This window comes from Phaenicophaeus curvirostris, chromosome 1, assembly GCF_032191515.1.
Source record: "Phaenicophaeus curvirostris isolate KB17595 chromosome 1, BPBGC_Pcur_1.0, whole genome shotgun sequence".
Lineage (NCBI taxonomy): Eukaryota > Metazoa > Chordata > Aves > Cuculiformes > Cuculidae > Phaenicophaeus > Phaenicophaeus curvirostris.
Window position 1 is genome coordinate 3902659 of NC_091392.1, and position 18139 is coordinate 3920797.

General features: G+C 42.5%; 1 protein-coding gene across 2 annotated transcripts in view; it reads right to left on the bottom strand.

The window, feature by feature from the left end:
• Positions 1-18139, bottom strand: part of PRKCQ (protein kinase C theta) — a 65410-nt gene that overhangs the window by 25143 nt on the left and 22128 nt on the right. For both annotated transcript variants that reach the window (XM_069860034.1, XM_069860116.1), the window contains 10 exons: positions 13700-13899; positions 11360-11420; positions 9509-9671; positions 8986-9017; positions 8802-8887; positions 7595-7724; positions 6834-6943; positions 4835-4958; positions 3019-3197; positions 62-235 (listed from right to left, as the gene is read on the bottom strand). In XM_069860034.1, the coding sequence (XP_069716135.1) occupies positions 62-235; positions 3019-3197; positions 4835-4958; positions 6834-6943; positions 7595-7724; positions 8802-8887; positions 8986-9017; positions 9509-9671; positions 11360-11420; positions 13700-13899 (1259 nt within the window). The remainder of the gene's footprint in view (positions 1-61; positions 236-3018; positions 3198-4834; positions 4959-6833; positions 6944-7594; positions 7725-8801; positions 8888-8985; positions 9018-9508; positions 9672-11359; positions 11421-13699; positions 13900-18139) is intronic.

Sequence of the window (18139 nt, forward strand, 5' to 3'; positions counted from 1 at the left end):
AATCCATATCTCAGCAAAGTAGCCGAAGCCCATAGAGGAAGGTGATAGATCCTTGTCTTACCTTGGTCTGGAACGTACAGAACACATGAGTCAGGAATGGGTGCTCCCAAGCTAAGGAGAGGACTCTCTTCTCCACCATCGTACATTCAACATCATCATCCATCAGCACCACATCTTTCTTCAGGGCTTTTACAGCAAAATACTGGTCTGTGCTTTTCAGCTCAGCGAGGAACACCTAGGTTGGAAACAGCTGCTCAGAGAGTGATGCTCTTCTACCAGAGATCACAACATAGTGATGCAAGGATGGAAGTTGAGCTTTGGGGAATTCACTAGCATAGACCTTAAAAAAGGTGATCCTTGAGGCCCAATTCTGCCATTAAGACTTTTCAAACGTTAAGTTTGTCCCCCACACCCAGAATAGTTTTATGAAGCTGAAGCCCAAATAAGGATGAGAAGGTCTTTGTCATTACAGAAGCAGAGGTTACATGCCTGTATGGATGGGACACTTCTGGTAACAGAAACCATCTTTATGCAAATGCCCATGAGATACACTTCCTGTTTTCTGACTTCAAATAACAAATCTTAGAATATTGCTTTGTCAACATGTGAAATGCAAATGTCCTGCACCAGGTCCTCAGCAGGTGTAAACTGATGCCCATCAGCAGTTACACTGATCTATACCAGAAGTGATTTTCTCCCTCCAAGTCAGCAGAAAGCCTGAGCAAATAGGCTGAGTGTCCCATGCTTCTGCAGGGCATTTTCCCTGAGAAGAGCAAAAGACAATTCAGAAGAGTTAGAACCTCAATCTGTTTCTATGGGCAAGGAAAACAAGGCAGGGAGCAGCAGAAAAGGGGTTTTGAGAGACCACAGATGTTTCTGGTGGAGGGCTGTGCCAGTCCTGGTCTTTATGCTAACGGTTTGTTGACACTGTTTCCCATAGAATGAATAAATACGTAAGATTCATCAAAGAGGCCTTTGAAGTTCTCTACCAGACACTATTTACTGAGTAAGCTCAGACATGTTTCAGCCCTGACAAACGTTTTATTTACCCTTTTGGCTACTGCTGCATTTCACTTTGTAGCACTAGACAGAGAGTAGAGCCTAGAGCCTCCCTCTGTCTCTGCAGTGAATGACCAGAAATGCTAACAGTGCTGATACTGCAGGAACTCTTTTTACCCTCATTTCTGTGCAGGGCACTGGTCTCCTGGGGAAACTAGGGAATGCAGCACTTTTGTGACTTGGGCTGTGACTTCGAAAGTGCAGGCAGGCAATGCTAGATCTCATACAGAGGAGGTTTTCTCATGGGTCTGGCCCTCAACCTCCCTGGTCCATACAGGGCTGGAGAGACCCCCTCAGGCACTGCAGTCTGCACACCCTGTCCCCTCGATGGGGAAGTGAATCTCACTCCAAGCAAATAAGGGCACCAGGAGCAACACATACACAGGAAACTTGTGGGTGATCTTTGTTGCAGAAAGGCACAAAATAGCCCACGGTCTCCACACCCACACAGTGGGTGCAGAGAGATGCAGACACTTGTAGGCTGGAAGAGGCTGTGTTAATAAAGGGGGCTCATGCAAAGTACAGATTCAGCTTCAGCAGAGGTACTCAAGACTTGACTATACAACCTCCTGAGTAACCTCATATGAGACCTCATTGCTCTCTACAACTACCTAAAAGGAGGTTGGGGAGAGGAGGGTGCTGGCCTCTTCTCCCAAGTGACAGGGGACAGGACGAGAGGGAATGGCCTCAAGCTCCGCCAGGGGAGGTTTAGGCTGAACATTAGGAAAAAAATTTTTAACGGAAAGGGTCATTGGGCACTGGCAGAGGCTGCCCAGGGAGGTGGTTGATTCACCTTTCCTGGAGGTGTTTAAGGGATGGGTGGACGAGGCGCTGAAGGGCATGGTTTAGTATTTGATAGGAACGGTTGGACTCAATGATCCAGTGGGTCTTTTCCAACCTGGTGATTCTATGATTAGACCTGTCCTGAGCAGCAGGTTGGATTAGATGACCTCTAGAGGTCTCTTCCTTCCAACTTCAGCATTTCTATGACATCTATGCTCTTGAGTCTAGGTTAGTCTGGGCTGTGGATTTTGAAGTATTCTGGCTTAGCTATAACTGAGGTGCTTCAGCTCTGCTTCCCATGCAAACTGCAGACATGCCAAGTATTTTCAGGTATGGAAAGCCAACACAGCAAATATTTCACCAGTTTAAGAACTGGCTATAGCAAGTGCTCCAGCTCACTTAACAGGCAAAAAAGCAGTCCTTCTTTAAGGCATAGTTTCCACCTTGGAAAGATGTGGGATCTGAGCAATATAATATACAATAACACTCGTCCTCCTTATTGGCTGTGAAAATACAATGTCAAGTTCCTCTGAAATAGCTTCACGCAGTTCTGTGCTGGCACTGAATAATGTGAGTCCCCTTCCAGGGGACATCTGCAAGAAGGAGGAACAATTCACAATTCATCAAGATTAATGAATCCACTGAAAACAGGTGGTTCTTGTTTCAAAAGCACAAATTCTTGGCTGTTGCAAAATTTGCTTTACGCTCCAGCATAGCTCAGAGCTCGGAAAGAACAGTCAGTGTTCCCAGCTGGGGACTTGCTGCTCTGGGGAGAAGAGGTGATCCATGCTCAACTTTTCAGCTAATACATCTACTTCTTGAGCTTTCTCAGCTACACTGGCAGGAATTGCTGCATGAAGTGGAGACAGAACAGAGATCTTTCCCACCTGGCCTTACCAACCTGCATGGAAGTGGGACCTGCAGCTTTATCCAGCTGTTTTCCTCTCCTGTGATGGGCACTCACGCAACAGCAAATAATGGGGCAGAGGGAAGGGTGAGGAAGATCTTTGTCTTAAGCAAGAAGATTAGTTTCAAGACTCATCAATGCCAGAGCATGGCTTCTTTGAAGGCTTGGAGATAATCTTTCCTAAGTTCTCTTCAAACCATATGCTACTTAGTGCCATAATAAGCAATATGCCACTCTGTGCAGCGATGTCTCAGTCCCATGATGCTTACCTTGCCAAAGCTGCCCTTCCCCAGCATCTTGTGCAAGACAAAATCTTCGATGGTTAGTTTTAGCTGCATTTGGTGCTCCTGCTGCTCCTGCGGCTGTTCTCCTCCCGAGTCCGACTCTATCAGAGACTCCCCCTTCACTGTGTCTTCCACTGGAGTCTCCCAAGAGATGCCCTGTGGCTCTGCAACACACATCAAAGCATTTAAATAAACCCCCATAAATGAGCAGAAAATTCCCAGAACACTTACAGGTATCATAGTTGGAGTTTTAGAAGGGATTTTCAAACAAATGGAAATGTGGTGGTCAAATCTACTAAGTAGATTGGCTCTGCTCCCATTTGCTTTCTCTTAAGAGGACATTTCACTCCAGTGTAACTCCACCTTCTTCAATGGTAACATTCCCACTTTACAAACTCCTTCATCTGTCTTTCTGTTTTGTGGTAGCAAAACATGACCAAACCCTTAATTTCTGGCTGCGTTCTTTGTCAGACACTGGAACACACTGCTCAGGGAGGTGGTTAAGTCACCATCCCTGGAGGTATTTAAAAGACGGGTAGATGAAGTGCTCGGGAATATATTTTAGTAGCGGATAGGTATGGTTGGGTTTGATGATCACAAAGGTCTTTTTCAACCAAATGATTCCATGATTCCTTCTTTTTGGCTGCCATTCTGATCTGGTCCCATTTTTAAAAGACTCTTGGCAAGGCTAGCGTGGGAAACAGATGGGACAGTGTTTTCATATTTGGTTTCTACTCTGAATGTGAAGCTCCGATCAAATACTCCAGCTGTACTAGAGTGGAATGACTCAGAGTTCCTTCAATACTCTATTCATTTGGATGTAGGTTAACTATTCAGCAGGTCTGTCACTTACTGGATTTATCCCATGCACTCAAGTGCACATTTGCTGTACTGCCCTAAATCACTGAACAGCAAGAACACTACTCAGCACACAGACCTACACATAAACTAGATGTGAAACCATTTGGGGCTTCAGTGATTCATGTCAGCATAGCTAGTTCTACTTGTAGAAATGAAAGAGAATAAGCACAGATGGGGCATCATTTATTTCCCTTTGGGGGCCAAAGGGCACTGTCTCTTTAGCTCAGATGGTACCAAACTCAACCTCTGATGCCTAATAGCTTGGTGCTGCATGGTACCAAACCCAGAGCACTAGTATAATACATCTCTGCTGTGCTTCAACTTTCTAACATTTTGCTTAACATTCAGTTTCTAGGATATTATCTCCACATAGTTTTAACGTTCATTGGGAAAGTAGATGACATTGGGTCCTGGAATCTCCCCTTGACCCTTGGTTATGGCTGGAACTAAGGACCCACAGTCCCAGTCCTTGCTCGGTTCAAGTATTGATTCACTTGTACTCTCATTTTTTCCCTCCCCTTCCCTTTCCTTTTTGATGGGTGCATTTTAAGACACAGAAAAACATTGTGTCAGTGCTATCATAGGTCTGCTGCAGCTGTATATGGTTCTTCAAGGGACACTGCATACCATAGAGCTGGTGGGGTCTTGAAATGACCTTTTATGTGACCCGTGTGAGTCTAATGAAAGAAGTTGGGATGGCAGGTTTATAGAGAAGAAAGGAGCCAGGTTGGGATCCAGGTTATCTTTCATGCTCAAGTGATGTGGCTGGCAGAAGTTGTTGATATCCTGGGATGAGAAGAGTTACGTCTTGCTCTAGACTGGTAAGATGCATGAAAGATTCACTGGCTAATAAGTTTCCCACCCTTGTCACCTCTACCTAGCCACATACAAAATGAAATATTATCAAAGTCTCCTGTTCCATTTCACTAAGGGAAACTACCTTTTTTTCCTGTTGTAGATGCTGGTAATGCCTGAAGTGGTGTTACCTCCTTCACAGGAACTGGAAAGCCAATTTCAAGAGGTCCATCCCTGGAGATCTGTTCAGTGTCACGCTGAGAGCGAGCCTGAATTACAGAAAACAGTAAATTATTTTTGAGCCACACGTTTTGAGCTTATGGCTACTATTGCTTCTTGACTGTGACTGCCATTCAAGCCAAGATCTAGCAGATGTCTTTGCTTATGAGAGGAGCATCTCTGTACCCAATGTGTAAGGGTTTGTTAACCTAAAGAAACCCACAGCCTTCTGCAGGATGTGTGTGGGTGTCAACAGGAGTTTGTACTGCCACTCCCCTCTTCTGTGCAGGCGTCTGAATCCATGGCTATCCACACAAAGAGCATTTTAATGAACAACTGCCTGCAATAGTCCTCTTTGAAGAGAAATCTAGAAAATACTACAAGTTGGAACATGCTGCAGGCTCATCCTTGTACAGTGTCTGGATGTCACTCTAAAGAACTCCTTGTACAGGAGTTCTGTTGCAGAAGGCAAGAGTTTGTCTTGATTCAAGCGTGATGAGACACCCTTGAATCACAACAACCCCACGCAACACCACATGCTTGGGAAGAGTGGCTGGAAAGCATCCCTGTGGAAAAGGACTTGGGGTGCTGGTTGACAGCCAGCTGAACATGAGCCAGCAGTGTGCTCAGGTGGCCAAGAAGGCTAACAGCTTGCTGGTTTGGATCAGCAAAGGTCTGGCCACCAGAAGTAGGGAAGGCATTGTCTCCCTGTGCTTGGCACTGATGACACATCTTGAATCTTGTGCAAAGAAGGGCAACGAAGATGGTGAAGGGTCTGGAGCACAAGTATTATGAGGGAACTGAGGCTGCTTAGTCCGGAGAAGATGAGGTTGAGGGTAGACCTTATCGCTCTCTACAACTACCTGAAAAGAGGTTACTTAAGAGCTGGTAAGTGTTAAAACAGTCCTGATTTTGAGCTAGTGACTCTAAAATCTTTTATAGTTTTGGGCTTGTGACAAGCTATTTTGCCTTCTTTTTAATTAATTTTTCTGCGTTCATACACTGTTTATATGAGAGTAGCATCTAGGTCCTAGGTCTCATGTGTCTTTATGAGAGTCTCTTCTCTGGGGAGTTTCATTCCAAACAGATCAGAGAGTCATGGGAGAAACTGCTAAATGACAACCATGGAGCAAGGTAGTGACAGCAAAAGGACCAAACCAAGTCCCTCTCACTCTGTTCTAGTTCCTGTTACACAACTTCTGTTAAGAACATCACGTAAATACAACTGTACTGAATCAGGGCAAGAGCTCATCCAAGTCCTGTTCTATCTGCAGTAGAGGTCAAGTAGATAGTGGGTAAAGATTTAAGAAGAGTGCAGGCACGCAAAATCGTCATATAGAAACATAGAACGGTTTGAGTTGGAAGGGATCTTAAAGATCATCCAGTTCCAATACTCCTGCCATAGGCATCCTATCCCTGCATTCCCTGATAAAGAGTCACTCTCCATCTCTCCTGTGGGCCCCTTTAAGTACTGGAAGGCTGCTATAAGGTCTCCTTGGAGTCTTCAGTTCTCTACACTGAACAAGCCCAACCTTCCCAGCCTGCCCTTATAGGGGAAGTCCTCCAGCCACTTCAGAGTATTCTCTCTCCTCAGAATGTTCTCCGTATCTCCAGAGATGTGCTGCTCACCGATTCACCGATTCAAAGGTAGTCCTTTTAACAGAATTAATTATTCTACTAGTCTTGAATGAATTTCTTTCCCATGAACACTGAAGACTGTCACTTGAACACATCAAAACTTTTGTTCTCCAGAAATTGCTATGAGGATTTTAACTACTTATTCCATGAAGAATCCAGTTCCTACACTTTGCTTTGAACTGGTTTCTCACAATGCACCATCTAATGCCCTTACTTCTTGCACTGAAACAAAAACACAGTAATTGACCATCCTTCCTCCAGGTCATTCACAGCTCAAAAGTTTTTACCTGCTGGGTGCTCTCTATCATTGCCAGAGCTTCAGCCATTAGTTTCTGGTTAACTCCACAAAGGTTTGCTACTTTTGTCTGGCACTTGTGATGGACGTTCATGCCACATGCTGAAAGAAAGAACAAGAGGTGTCAGGATAACAGAGGATAGCTAGGCTGTAAAGGGTTTGACATTTGGTTGGACAGGAACATGAGCTGCTGCTGGCCAAGGGCAGAGACCAGCCACAGAAACAGCTCAAGGCCTGGGAACCATTTACGTCTCATGAGGTAGCACTCAGGTTGCTTTTGGTTCTCTGTGGAGATTTTTATATCTTCTTCTGGGCAAAAGGTTGCATTTGCTCATCCATCAGTCTTTGCAGTTACAGGCTACCAAACTCCACGGACTCATAGACAAACATATATCACAGAACAGGTTTTCTCCACTGATGTATGAAGATGGTGAAGTGTCTTGGGTCTGTCTGACAGTGGAAATAAGAGCATGAAATTCGATACTAGGAGTGATTTTGGAACATCAAAGGACATTGAGATGTTCTTTGCCTCTCTGGGAAGTGAGTTTTCAGTCTCGTGGATCACATTTCTTTCTATACGCTGACAGTGGTCCTCCTTGAAGAACAGTCCCCTGGACTACCACCTTGGCTGCTGTCTCATACAGGTCTCATGGAGACGCATGATAAATCAGATTTATTTCTTAAGCTTGCAACTCTTTAAAGACAACATCCCACTTCCATGATGAGCTTGTGCCACATACACCAGGAACTCACCATCACATTTCAGTCCTTGCCGTGCAAGGCCCCAGAGGAGTGTGCCACAGTGCTCACAGAAAGTTGGGCTCTTGTAGTTGTAGACTTTGAAGCGGTGAGGCATGTCTATCTTGAACCTCTCTTTATGGAACTGGAAGAGAAAAGCTGTGTTGGAAATTCATTCCCCTCCACCCCAGCTTTGCATGGAAAACCCTCAGCCTCCAAGCCTGTATCACAGAAGATGGGTTGTCTATTGCCATTTTACCCTTGGGTACGACTATCAAGTGAAAACTATCTATCTCTCCATCTATCAATCTATCATTCAGATATGCAAAGCCAGATATCAATAAACAGTATCTGTGAGACACACTGGGAACAGAGTAATTTAATCCCAGGGCTTTATTTATCTGACCTGATAGCTGCTTGCATCTCAGCTACGCACTCAGATTCCCTTGGTGCTCAATGGAAATAAAGGAGTACTACTAAAAATTATTAATCTCATCCTGAAACGGATGTCAACATTTTTTGTCATGAATTATTCTTTGGAAGGATCTATTTTTCCTCTTTTAGCATACAGAGAGTCAAAGGCAATGACAAAGTTGGGTACATCTACCCTGCAGATGTCAGAAGGCAGGTGAGATGAATCTCATCTCTAAAGACTGTAAAAGGAGAACAGCAGCCAGGATGGGATTGGAAGCAAAGAGCAGCTGTGGGACACAATTAAGTAAAAGGGTAGAGCCCCATCAAGAGTTAAAGCTCCACTTTTGCCCACCAAAAAAAAGTCTTATTATATAAAAAAAAAAATGAATAATAGCAGAGATGCTTAATCTTCCACTGACTATTTTGAAATCTCAGATAACACAGGGTGGAATGTTAAAATACTGCTCTGAAAATTCAATGTGGCGTTTTGCCTAACGTGGGATAGTGAAGAGTTTCCTCCAGTAAATCTCTACCTCATGTCCATGACTTTCCTCTGAGTTATACTTCATACACTAGAAAAATGTCAGTCCTGATTCAGCAACTGCTTATTCAATGGCTGCATCTGAGTAACTCACAAGTAGGAGGTAATGAAACCACCGGGAACATAAAAAACAAAGGGCACAGATCAGATCACATTGCTTTTAGTTCAGTAGCATCTTTTGCTATGTCAGAAGTTGTTTTACAGCAATTCAGGAGAGATCTGAATGACACCCAAGGTTTTTAAAAGCAACCAAATAATAATACGTACCATTGTTTCTCTGCTATTGATTGCAGATCCTGTACACTTGGCTATTACTTTATCAATGCACTTCTTATGGATGGCAGCGTTACATTCTGAAGGAATAAGTGTGTCATGGAGTTAATAAAAAAATGCCCTAATAAAAGATCAATTAAAAAAAGATAGTCACCAAAAAAAAAAAAAAATTTCTTACGTCTGCATTGATAGCCTTGTTTATTTAGACCCCTGAAATAAACAGAGAAATGGTTAATTTTGAATTTTCTGAAAGCCCCCACAGAAGAAAAGAGAGCAACATTTATGAAAGAAACAGAATAAAACAGCTTTGTTTTTTATCAGTCTTTATAGAACTTCTCTAATCTCAATATCTTCATTCAATCTAACCATGGAGTAATTCTCTGTTTTTCACCGCCTTTTCAGCAGGTATTCACATTCTGAGCTTCACAATATCCAAATAGCAACCTAAGCTGACAAGAAACATCTGAGCATTTGGCCAAAGACAAAAATATCTATAAAAATTAAACTAAAAAAGTAAAAGAATTCTCACAGTTGGAATTACAACCGTGAACCACATCCTTGAAGTGATGCAGTAACTCCACATGTAAGATGTCAAGGGTCCAGTCCTGCTGCCTTTACTGACAGTGGGAGGACAAATATTCACTGGAGAAGCAGGTCCCTAGAGTCAAAAGGGAAAAATGCACAGATCCGTTTTCATTTACCATACAAACTCATGACAGACAGAGCAGAAGGTGGGTTGTGGAAAGAAGGTGGCTGTGAACTCGTGACACTTGACATTATGGATTTTGGCCTGTTTGATGGCTCCTCTGCGCTGGTGCAAGGAGAAAAAGCCTTCAGTCTCACAGTCAGCCAGGTCCTTCGCATCTGAGGGGAAAGGAAACAGATTAATTAGGGTACCCTGCCCTGATTAGGAACCTTGAGAAGATGCAACTGCCAAAATCCTAAGTGACTGACGCTGATGATTCACTCATGGGAATGTATATTCTTAAGAAATTCCATTTTCTGAAACCCCTGTAAGGCTTGTCTGGATTTTTGGTTTTATCTATCATTACTACAGGGACACTAAAATCACACTGAACTTGGGACTCTGAGCTTCTTTGGATATTCATGTTACTTTTGAAATGTAGACCAGAAATTTCCGAAGAGAGAGAATTTGCAGTTAAACATAAAATTCCAACTTTGTATAGAACTGAAGAACCATACCCTAAAAAAAAGATGAAATTATATTAAAAAAATAATTATTATTATCTATATGTGCTCATAAACACACATACATAAATATATGTGTATATATATATATGGGTATTTAACTGAATCCTTTATGTGTACATGTACATGGGTGTGAATAAGCACATATGTGTGTTCCTAGGATATTCTTTTTCTTGTTATTTTTCCATGCCAACACTTGTTTTGTTGTGTCCACCCCATTACTCACAGTTCAAATTTAAACTTTCACAATAGCAAACAAACAAATTCTGACTACACATGCTATTTATATAGGTGCTTGTGTCTACAAAACTAGATGTATACACAATATCTCACTCTCAATTTCTGTTTTGTTCTACTCATGCATTACACAGCAAGTTATATAGATATTCTGTGCAAACCAGCCCTCTGCATGATTTGATGCTGATCTTGCTATTTGTAATACAAACACAATCTGCATTTTCTATGCTTTGGCCTCTCTGTTATCTTACAACATAGAAGGAGGCAACAACAGCCTGTTTTGAATTAAAGGTAGGAATGGATGAAGAAAATATCAGTATGGATCTGCTATTAGCTGCTTCCAGTACTTCCATGTCTCTATAAATGAGAAGTCCTTATAGACAGCTACACCTTACAGCTTCACCCCACATCTAAGGGTGCGATAATTTTGGCACCAAAGACAGGAGAATAAGACTAAGCATCTGGATTGCGATCCATCTTCTCCAACAAAGCAAAATGCATCAAACATACCAAACTCTGCAGGTGCAGTCTGGTTCCCAGGGAACACGTAAATGATGGTGTGTCCCTATTCTGCTGCCATGTCCCTGCAGGTCTAGCTGGACCATTCAGTAGAGCCCAGTAAGTGACTCAGCCCACTTTCCAGCAGAAACCTGCATTTGATCGAATGAATCACTCCATAGGATCTTTTCCTCTTTTGCCTAGATTGCCCTTAATCTTAAAAGCCCAACTAACAAGTGTGCTTAGTGTTTTCCACTATAAATATTATCCCAACCTTTACACCTGCACTATAATGCACAGCACGGCACATGTTACGTGCATACACACAAGTGGAATGAATCAGAGGGAGCTGGCTCCTTATGTATCTACTCTGTCTTGCTTAGTATAATGAGAAAATACACTATTTTAGTGGTAAAACAGCCAAAAATCACAGAGGAACAGTCAACAGTCATTCCCACTGTACAATAAAAATTGCTTTTCTGGAGATTTTTTTCAAACCGTTATGAGAGTTCCTATGAATAAATAACACAGGCACTGCTTTTGGTGACGACACCAAGTCTGCCCCACATAACCATAAATCACACCTATCAATTAACAAAATCACTTGCCGCTTATTTCCAGGAAGTATCTTGCATTCATCAGCATTCGCCCTTGAGGTTTCAGTTCTAGCTGGTTGAGAGAAGTGAAAAACAAGATAAAAAGACCAGTGCAATCATTAAAAAGTTATTCAATGAAGCAACAATAATTTCAAATCACTCAAGATAGGAACGGTTTGATAGGAACGGTTGGACTCGATGATCCGGTGGGTCTCTTCCAACCTGGTTATTCTGTGATTCTGTGAAGATATCTCCTTTTCCCAGTGGGAACTGATGAATGCAAATGAACACTAATTTTTGGGTTACTCAAACCTTTGGTTCTGCAAGTCAAGAAGTGGTGGAGTCTCCATCCCTGGATATATTCAAAAAGTGTGTAGATGTGGTACTTTGAGACATGGTTTAGCAGGAATGGTGGTGTTGGGCTGATGGTTGGACTTGATGATCTTAGAGGTATTTTCCAACCTAATTTGTTCTATGATTTTAAGTCTAACTTCCATTAAAATCAATATGAATGATGCTACAAGCTTACTTAGGCATTTTGTGGGGGGTTTCCCACTGGACATGGAAATTCCTGCTCAGTTGAAATTCTGGCCATAGATGTCTTTGAAAATTTGAATCCACTTGCCTAGGGATAAGACCCACATTCAAGGATTTCTTCATCCTGAGAACCACAACAGTACCTTCCCCATCCACCTCCAGGACAGCCTGAGCAAGGTTACCTCTCTACCTGCCAGGTGAAACAGTGCCCTTGCAGGATGAGGTATCTGGGACCACCTTCCCCAAGTTATAACTGATATGAGGGAGTGACCAAAAAGGAATTCAAAGGAGCTGCTCCTAGACTAGGAGTCAACAGGACCTGAGTTTCCCAACTCCACTTGACCTCGGGTCTGTTACCGACGCTGGAAGCAGCAGCACCCCAGGTTACATGCCCCCTTTTTTCCTCACCAAGTATTGCCTCTTATAGCTTTAAGGACTGGGGTTGGAGTCACACTGAGCAAAGGCTTCTGGTTTTCAATTCTATCCCTAACTATCTAAATTCCTTCCAAGTTCACAGAATCATAGAATGGTTTGGGTTGGAAGGGACCTTAAGGATCATCCAGTTCCAATGCCCCTGACATGGACACGGACACTTCGCACTGGATCAAGTTGAGCCTCATCCAACCAGGTGTTGAACGCCTGGATGAGGCATCCATGACTTCTTTGGGCAACCCGTACCAGCACCTCACCACCCTCACAGTAACAAATTTCTTCCTATCATCTAATCTAAACCCCACCTCTTTCGGCTTAAAACCGTTACCCCTCATCCTGCCTTTGCACTCCCTGATAAAGAGCCCCTCCCCAGCTTCCCCACAGCCCCTTATAGTACTGGGAGGCTGCTAGAAGGTCTCCTCAGAGCCTTCTCTTCTCTAGGCTGAACAACCCTAACAACCCCAACTCTCAGCCTGCAAAGTTATCTGTTAAATATCTACCAAATCTTGCTCTTAGGTCTGTTAAGTGACCAAGGCCTTTTTGACTTTCCTACTCTCTGCTTATACCAAGCAGCTTAGCCTGAGAACTGGTATTAGAAATAGAACAAAAAAATGTGTGTCAGGAAATCAGTTTCCCTCCAAATGTCTTTCGTCTTTACTGTTAATCATGGCATGGCTTCTGAATACCACATGTTAAAGACTATTAGCAAGAACTTTCTTGCTTGGACTTCAAGGCCAGGTTGGATGGGGCCTTGGGCAGCCTGATCTAGCGGGACGTGTCCCTTCCCATCACGGGGGGGTTGGAATTAGATGATCTTTAAGGTCCCTTCCAACCCAAACTATTCCATGATTTGATGACTACCAGGGAACACAACCATATATTTAGCATCCTTATGAAGACTGTTACTTCAAATTTACTCCACTATATATCCAGTGCTTTGCAAGGAGTTCCTCTGACATAACTCTGAAGTCAGTCAGATTCAGTTACCTGATATCAGATTAAATGTTTAAAGCTATTTCCCCAGAAGACATAACATAATTCACAATTAGCCATTCACAGAGCCATTTTCCCCTGTGGGTTTCCTAAACAAAGATTAATACATGGGCACGGTTCACTTCAACCAGAATCCTTGTTAACACAGGGCACATGCTTCGATATAACAGCAGCAGGTAATATAAATGTGCCATGCTCTCTTTTTTCTGATATGCATGGAAGTCTTTCCTTCAAGTCATATCTAAGTAGACTCACAACATTATTCCTTGGAAGGCAGCCAGCTCCTGCTGCCCTGCCAGTCGCAGTCACAGCCTGGCACAGACACAAGGTATTCCCCTGTCCCACAGCAGATCCCCATCACACCCTCCAAGAGGAGATGGCAAAGCTCACCCATATCTCCGTCTTCCCATTGCTCTTTTTGCACCTCTCCGCCAGCACCTTGAGTTCCACCGTGGTCTCTGAAACCATCTCAGCACTTTTGTCCTTGACGACGATGTGCATGACCCTGCCGTTGTTGATATGGGCATCGAAAGTGCTGTTCCAGGGTGGGTACATGGTGGGCTTCTTCTGCACGTACACTTGGCCATTTTCTGTCAATAAGAAGTGGTTTGGATTGACTGGACCTGCTTCTCATCTGCACTAAGGCCACCACTTTACAGCCCCTGAAGACAGATCTGTTATTTACCCATGTTAAGGTCTCTCCCCAGGCAGGACATGTTACTCTGTGTAGTGAAACCTAGGGCAGGATCCATCTCACTTAACTTTTGGTGTCTATAATTTGTACAGCCATATCTGAGCTGTCTGAACATTTGGTCCATACAGAGCCAGTGAAAAGAATATAATCAATATAAATCAATGGATTTAGGGTGCATTCATTTGACCAAACACATCTACCTTAGAAAAAACAATTTCACCTTTGACTCCATTACCTCAATTAAATAGACCTCAAATATAGACTGTGACACCACAGATACCTACTTCAAATCAGGTGAATCGCACCACAAATAAGCAGCTACATGTATCAACTGTCCCATAGCAATGCAAAATGAAACAGGTTTCCTTCAATCCCCCTAAATCTAGATGTACTTTATGATTAAGGTTCAGCTGGAGCACTTGTCCAGTCATTTGCTACATCTCAGCTAACTCAGGGATGGTAATACACGAATTGTCTTGCAAGACCTGCAACTACATCCACAATGGTGTAGAGATTCTAACCTAGCAAACTTTTCCTGCACCTCTTCCTCACGCATTAATCCCTCTTCTTTCACAGCAGAGGCATCTGAAAACGGTGATGGCTAAAAAATGGGTGAGGCTTAGCTTTAGCTTGCAGAGTGTTCTCTCTAGTTAGTGCATTCCAAAAAGAGCCTCAGCTAGTTTTATTTATTTCATACATCTTGCTTCATTTCATACAGCCCTGTAAAAGGTTTGGACATTCTAAATTCTATCTCACAGATACGATATGCAAATTTTCAAGCCATCAAATGCCAACGCTGGAGGAATAAGCAGCAGACCTGGAACTCCTGTCTCCTAAAGATATTACTCCTGTTTTCAATAATCCCAGTCTTTCCCTCATCCCATGTAGCTGGAAAAGAACATGCAGCAGATAGCCTGGAATGTTACATGTGCTGGAGAAAATACTTCCCTAGATGGAAGGACTAATTAGGTTTCTCCCCTCTGTTCAGCCTTGAGCAGGAACAGGCAGGAACTCCAAGATTTCTGAGGCTCGTAACAGACCTTCAGGATGGATTAAAACAGGCAAAAAGCTCTGAAGTTATTGGAGGCAGGACAGAAGGAGGAAAAAGGAGACAGTAATTCCTATATGTGTATTACACATTTCAGGAAATGAGAGAACATTTCATGGGGAGAGAACAAATATCAGGGCTGTGTGATTATAGCAGAAATCTTCCTTTACCACCCCATACGCCAGAGAAATGATTGCAGAACCACTACATAAACTATACTGACTAGGTAGATTTAGGCTGAGAAATTAGCTTCCCAAGGACAGGCATGCAGGGTCCTGAAATCAATACTGACTCACTGAAATTTCACTCTGGGACCCAACTCTCTCGAAGTAGTTTGCAGCTTGGCTCAATCTCCTCAACTTGATTTAAGCTTAAGTACACTGTGACCATCAGCAATTCTCTACAAAACCAAAACTGAGTGGAGGTCATTCCTGCAGCATAAGATCACTTCTCACACGGTATGACAAGTAATTGTGCAATTAAATCTTACATTCAAATTCCGAGCACCTCAATCTAAGGTGAATCCATCTCTATCAGATAAGTGAGGTTAACTCTTCACAGATGCAGATTTAGGCAATTATATACTGAGCTCACTATCTGCAGGCTTATTTGGTTCTCATCAAGCTTGCAAATATATACACAATGCACTTTTTAAATGAAAGATGACAAAATGAGACATTAAAATGAGACATAAACTACCCAGCATCACAAAGAACATTAAAGTTATTCCTTTCCTACATCAGTTGCACTCCAAAACATATGGCTTAAATAAACCCTGGAATGTGAATGAACCAACCAATACATGGGATCAGCAGCCATTCCTGGTGCATCCCTGCTGGTGTCTGTGGAATTCTACCAGGGATTAATCTAACCCTAGGTTCCTGAAAAATAAAATAGCATCTGTATTTCCCAGATAGCAGCTTCCACTGTAGCTGAGAGCGCTTTTCCTGGAGGCTTGCTGAGTTCAAACACAGAGCAGGATCTTTCACGAAGCAAATGTCACCAAGACAGGTGGTAGAATGGCACGGGGCCAGGTGGCTTGTGAAGGCAGAAGTCATTTTTAAAGGGCAGATTTTTTTATAACTCAGGAGCACCTACGATCTCTGAAATGTTTTGTCATCAGTAATATTTGTTATAGCACTTCACACTGTATGGAGCTGGAGTTTTGTTTTGTAAAGATTACATCAAAAAAAAAACAGGGTCCCTTTTACAAAATAAGTAAGTGGAAAAAAACAAAAAGGTTGCCCAAGATCTTCCCCTAGCTTCTGAAATACTTTAGGGTGGCGTTGTTTTGACACCCCTGTGTCCACGGATGATGTGCATTAATTCCAGATGCCTTGGGGACTTCTGTCCCAATGACTTATTCATCGTGGCTAGTTGACAAGGGACAGCCTGTGGCATGAACCCAAAGTCAGGCTTGAATTCCCTTTTTTTTTGGAACTAAACACATTTATCATCTACCACTGCTCTGTTTGCAAAAAAAAAAAAAAAGAACCAACCAAACAAACTCCCTCATACTTTGCTAACGCTAAACATGGTATATAACCAATCTATAATAGGATATCACAAAAGTCAGAGCAGAACCACCTACCAAACCAGCTACAGCCCAAAACTTGCAGGGATTTGGGACTGGATCTGTCTTGGATTCAGCTCTGGGTTTAGGCACGCCCTGCACACCCTGCACTCTGCATTCACCGCTATTGAGCAATCATTTGCCCTGAAGAAACCTTAATGGCCATGTGTCTGAGCACAGGGCTGGGAGCCAGAATTGTTTGTGGACTGTCTAAACTTCCCTAGGAGTCAGTGAAGAGCACTGGGCTTTTCTAGGGTGTGATTCATCTGACCCAATATGGATGTCTTCCTCAAGATGAGGTAAGTCCCACCACAGAAATCCCCATTTATTCCACTGGGCTGACTTGCTCAGATATCAGATATCTTCAGATATCAGATATGAGATGCTGAGGGACATGGCTTAGTGATTGATGGGAATGCTTGGACTTGATGATCCAGTGGGTCCTTTCCAACCTAGTGATTCTATGATTCTATGACTCTATCCTCACAAAAAATTGGAACTATAGGGGAGATGGATCCCACCACCGCTTCATCTTGTCTTAGTCACCTTAAGGTAAAGTTAGCCATCTACACATTTACACATCCTCTACCAACAGCAGATTAACACCTCCCAAGGGTGGTTCAACCCACACTAAGAGGAGAGTCTGAGATGAATCAGTCTCAGGAGGTTCCTGCTACCATCACTGACATCACGAGGACTCCTCTGGCTGCCCCACCAAGCTCTGAGCAATTGCTAGACAAGTGCAACTACAATCCAGCAAACAGAATCCTTCTAATAGCATAATAGCAGGATGTTGTTTTTCCTGTATTCAGTCCTCACTAACAGAGAAAAGTTCCCCCAAACACATTTTTTAATTTCTTGTTGGTAGAGATTATTATTATTACTATTACTATTATTATTATTGACTCACAGGAGCATATTCCTTAGTACTTTTATGTCTCTTAGATGCCATAAACCACATTCAGCTCTGTGTAAGACAAATAAATGCAGCTCTGTTCTGATCAAATTGATTTCCTTCACTTTTGAACTGACAGAGATCTCAATTTGAGTTATGGCTTTCAAAGGACTCTTCAAAGCAAACAGCCAAGCTCTTCACAGAGCTGGAATAGGACATACTTTTATTAAAAAGTGCAATCCTAGGGATATCTTGTTATGTAGTATTTTTTTTCCTTTTGAATTTACCAGTCACCACATCTTCCACAATCATTTAAAGTATCATTTAAGCCAAGCTAATGTTCAATGTGATTAATGCTGTTTCTTAAAAAATAAACAAACACAAAAAACCTCAGTGAAACACTGAATTATTTTAATATTCTAAAATTTCTTTTTTTTAAAAACTACTTTAACATCCTCTGGAGATTAGTAATATGGGGATTCTCAAGGTATAAAAAGCGATTTCTGAGTTGATCTAATATTTTAAAGAATCGCAGCATTCAAGTTAGGAATTTGTCAGATATTTAAGGTAAATAGTAGCCAATATGAGGAACTGAAGGTCTTGATCTTCAGGATTCTTGA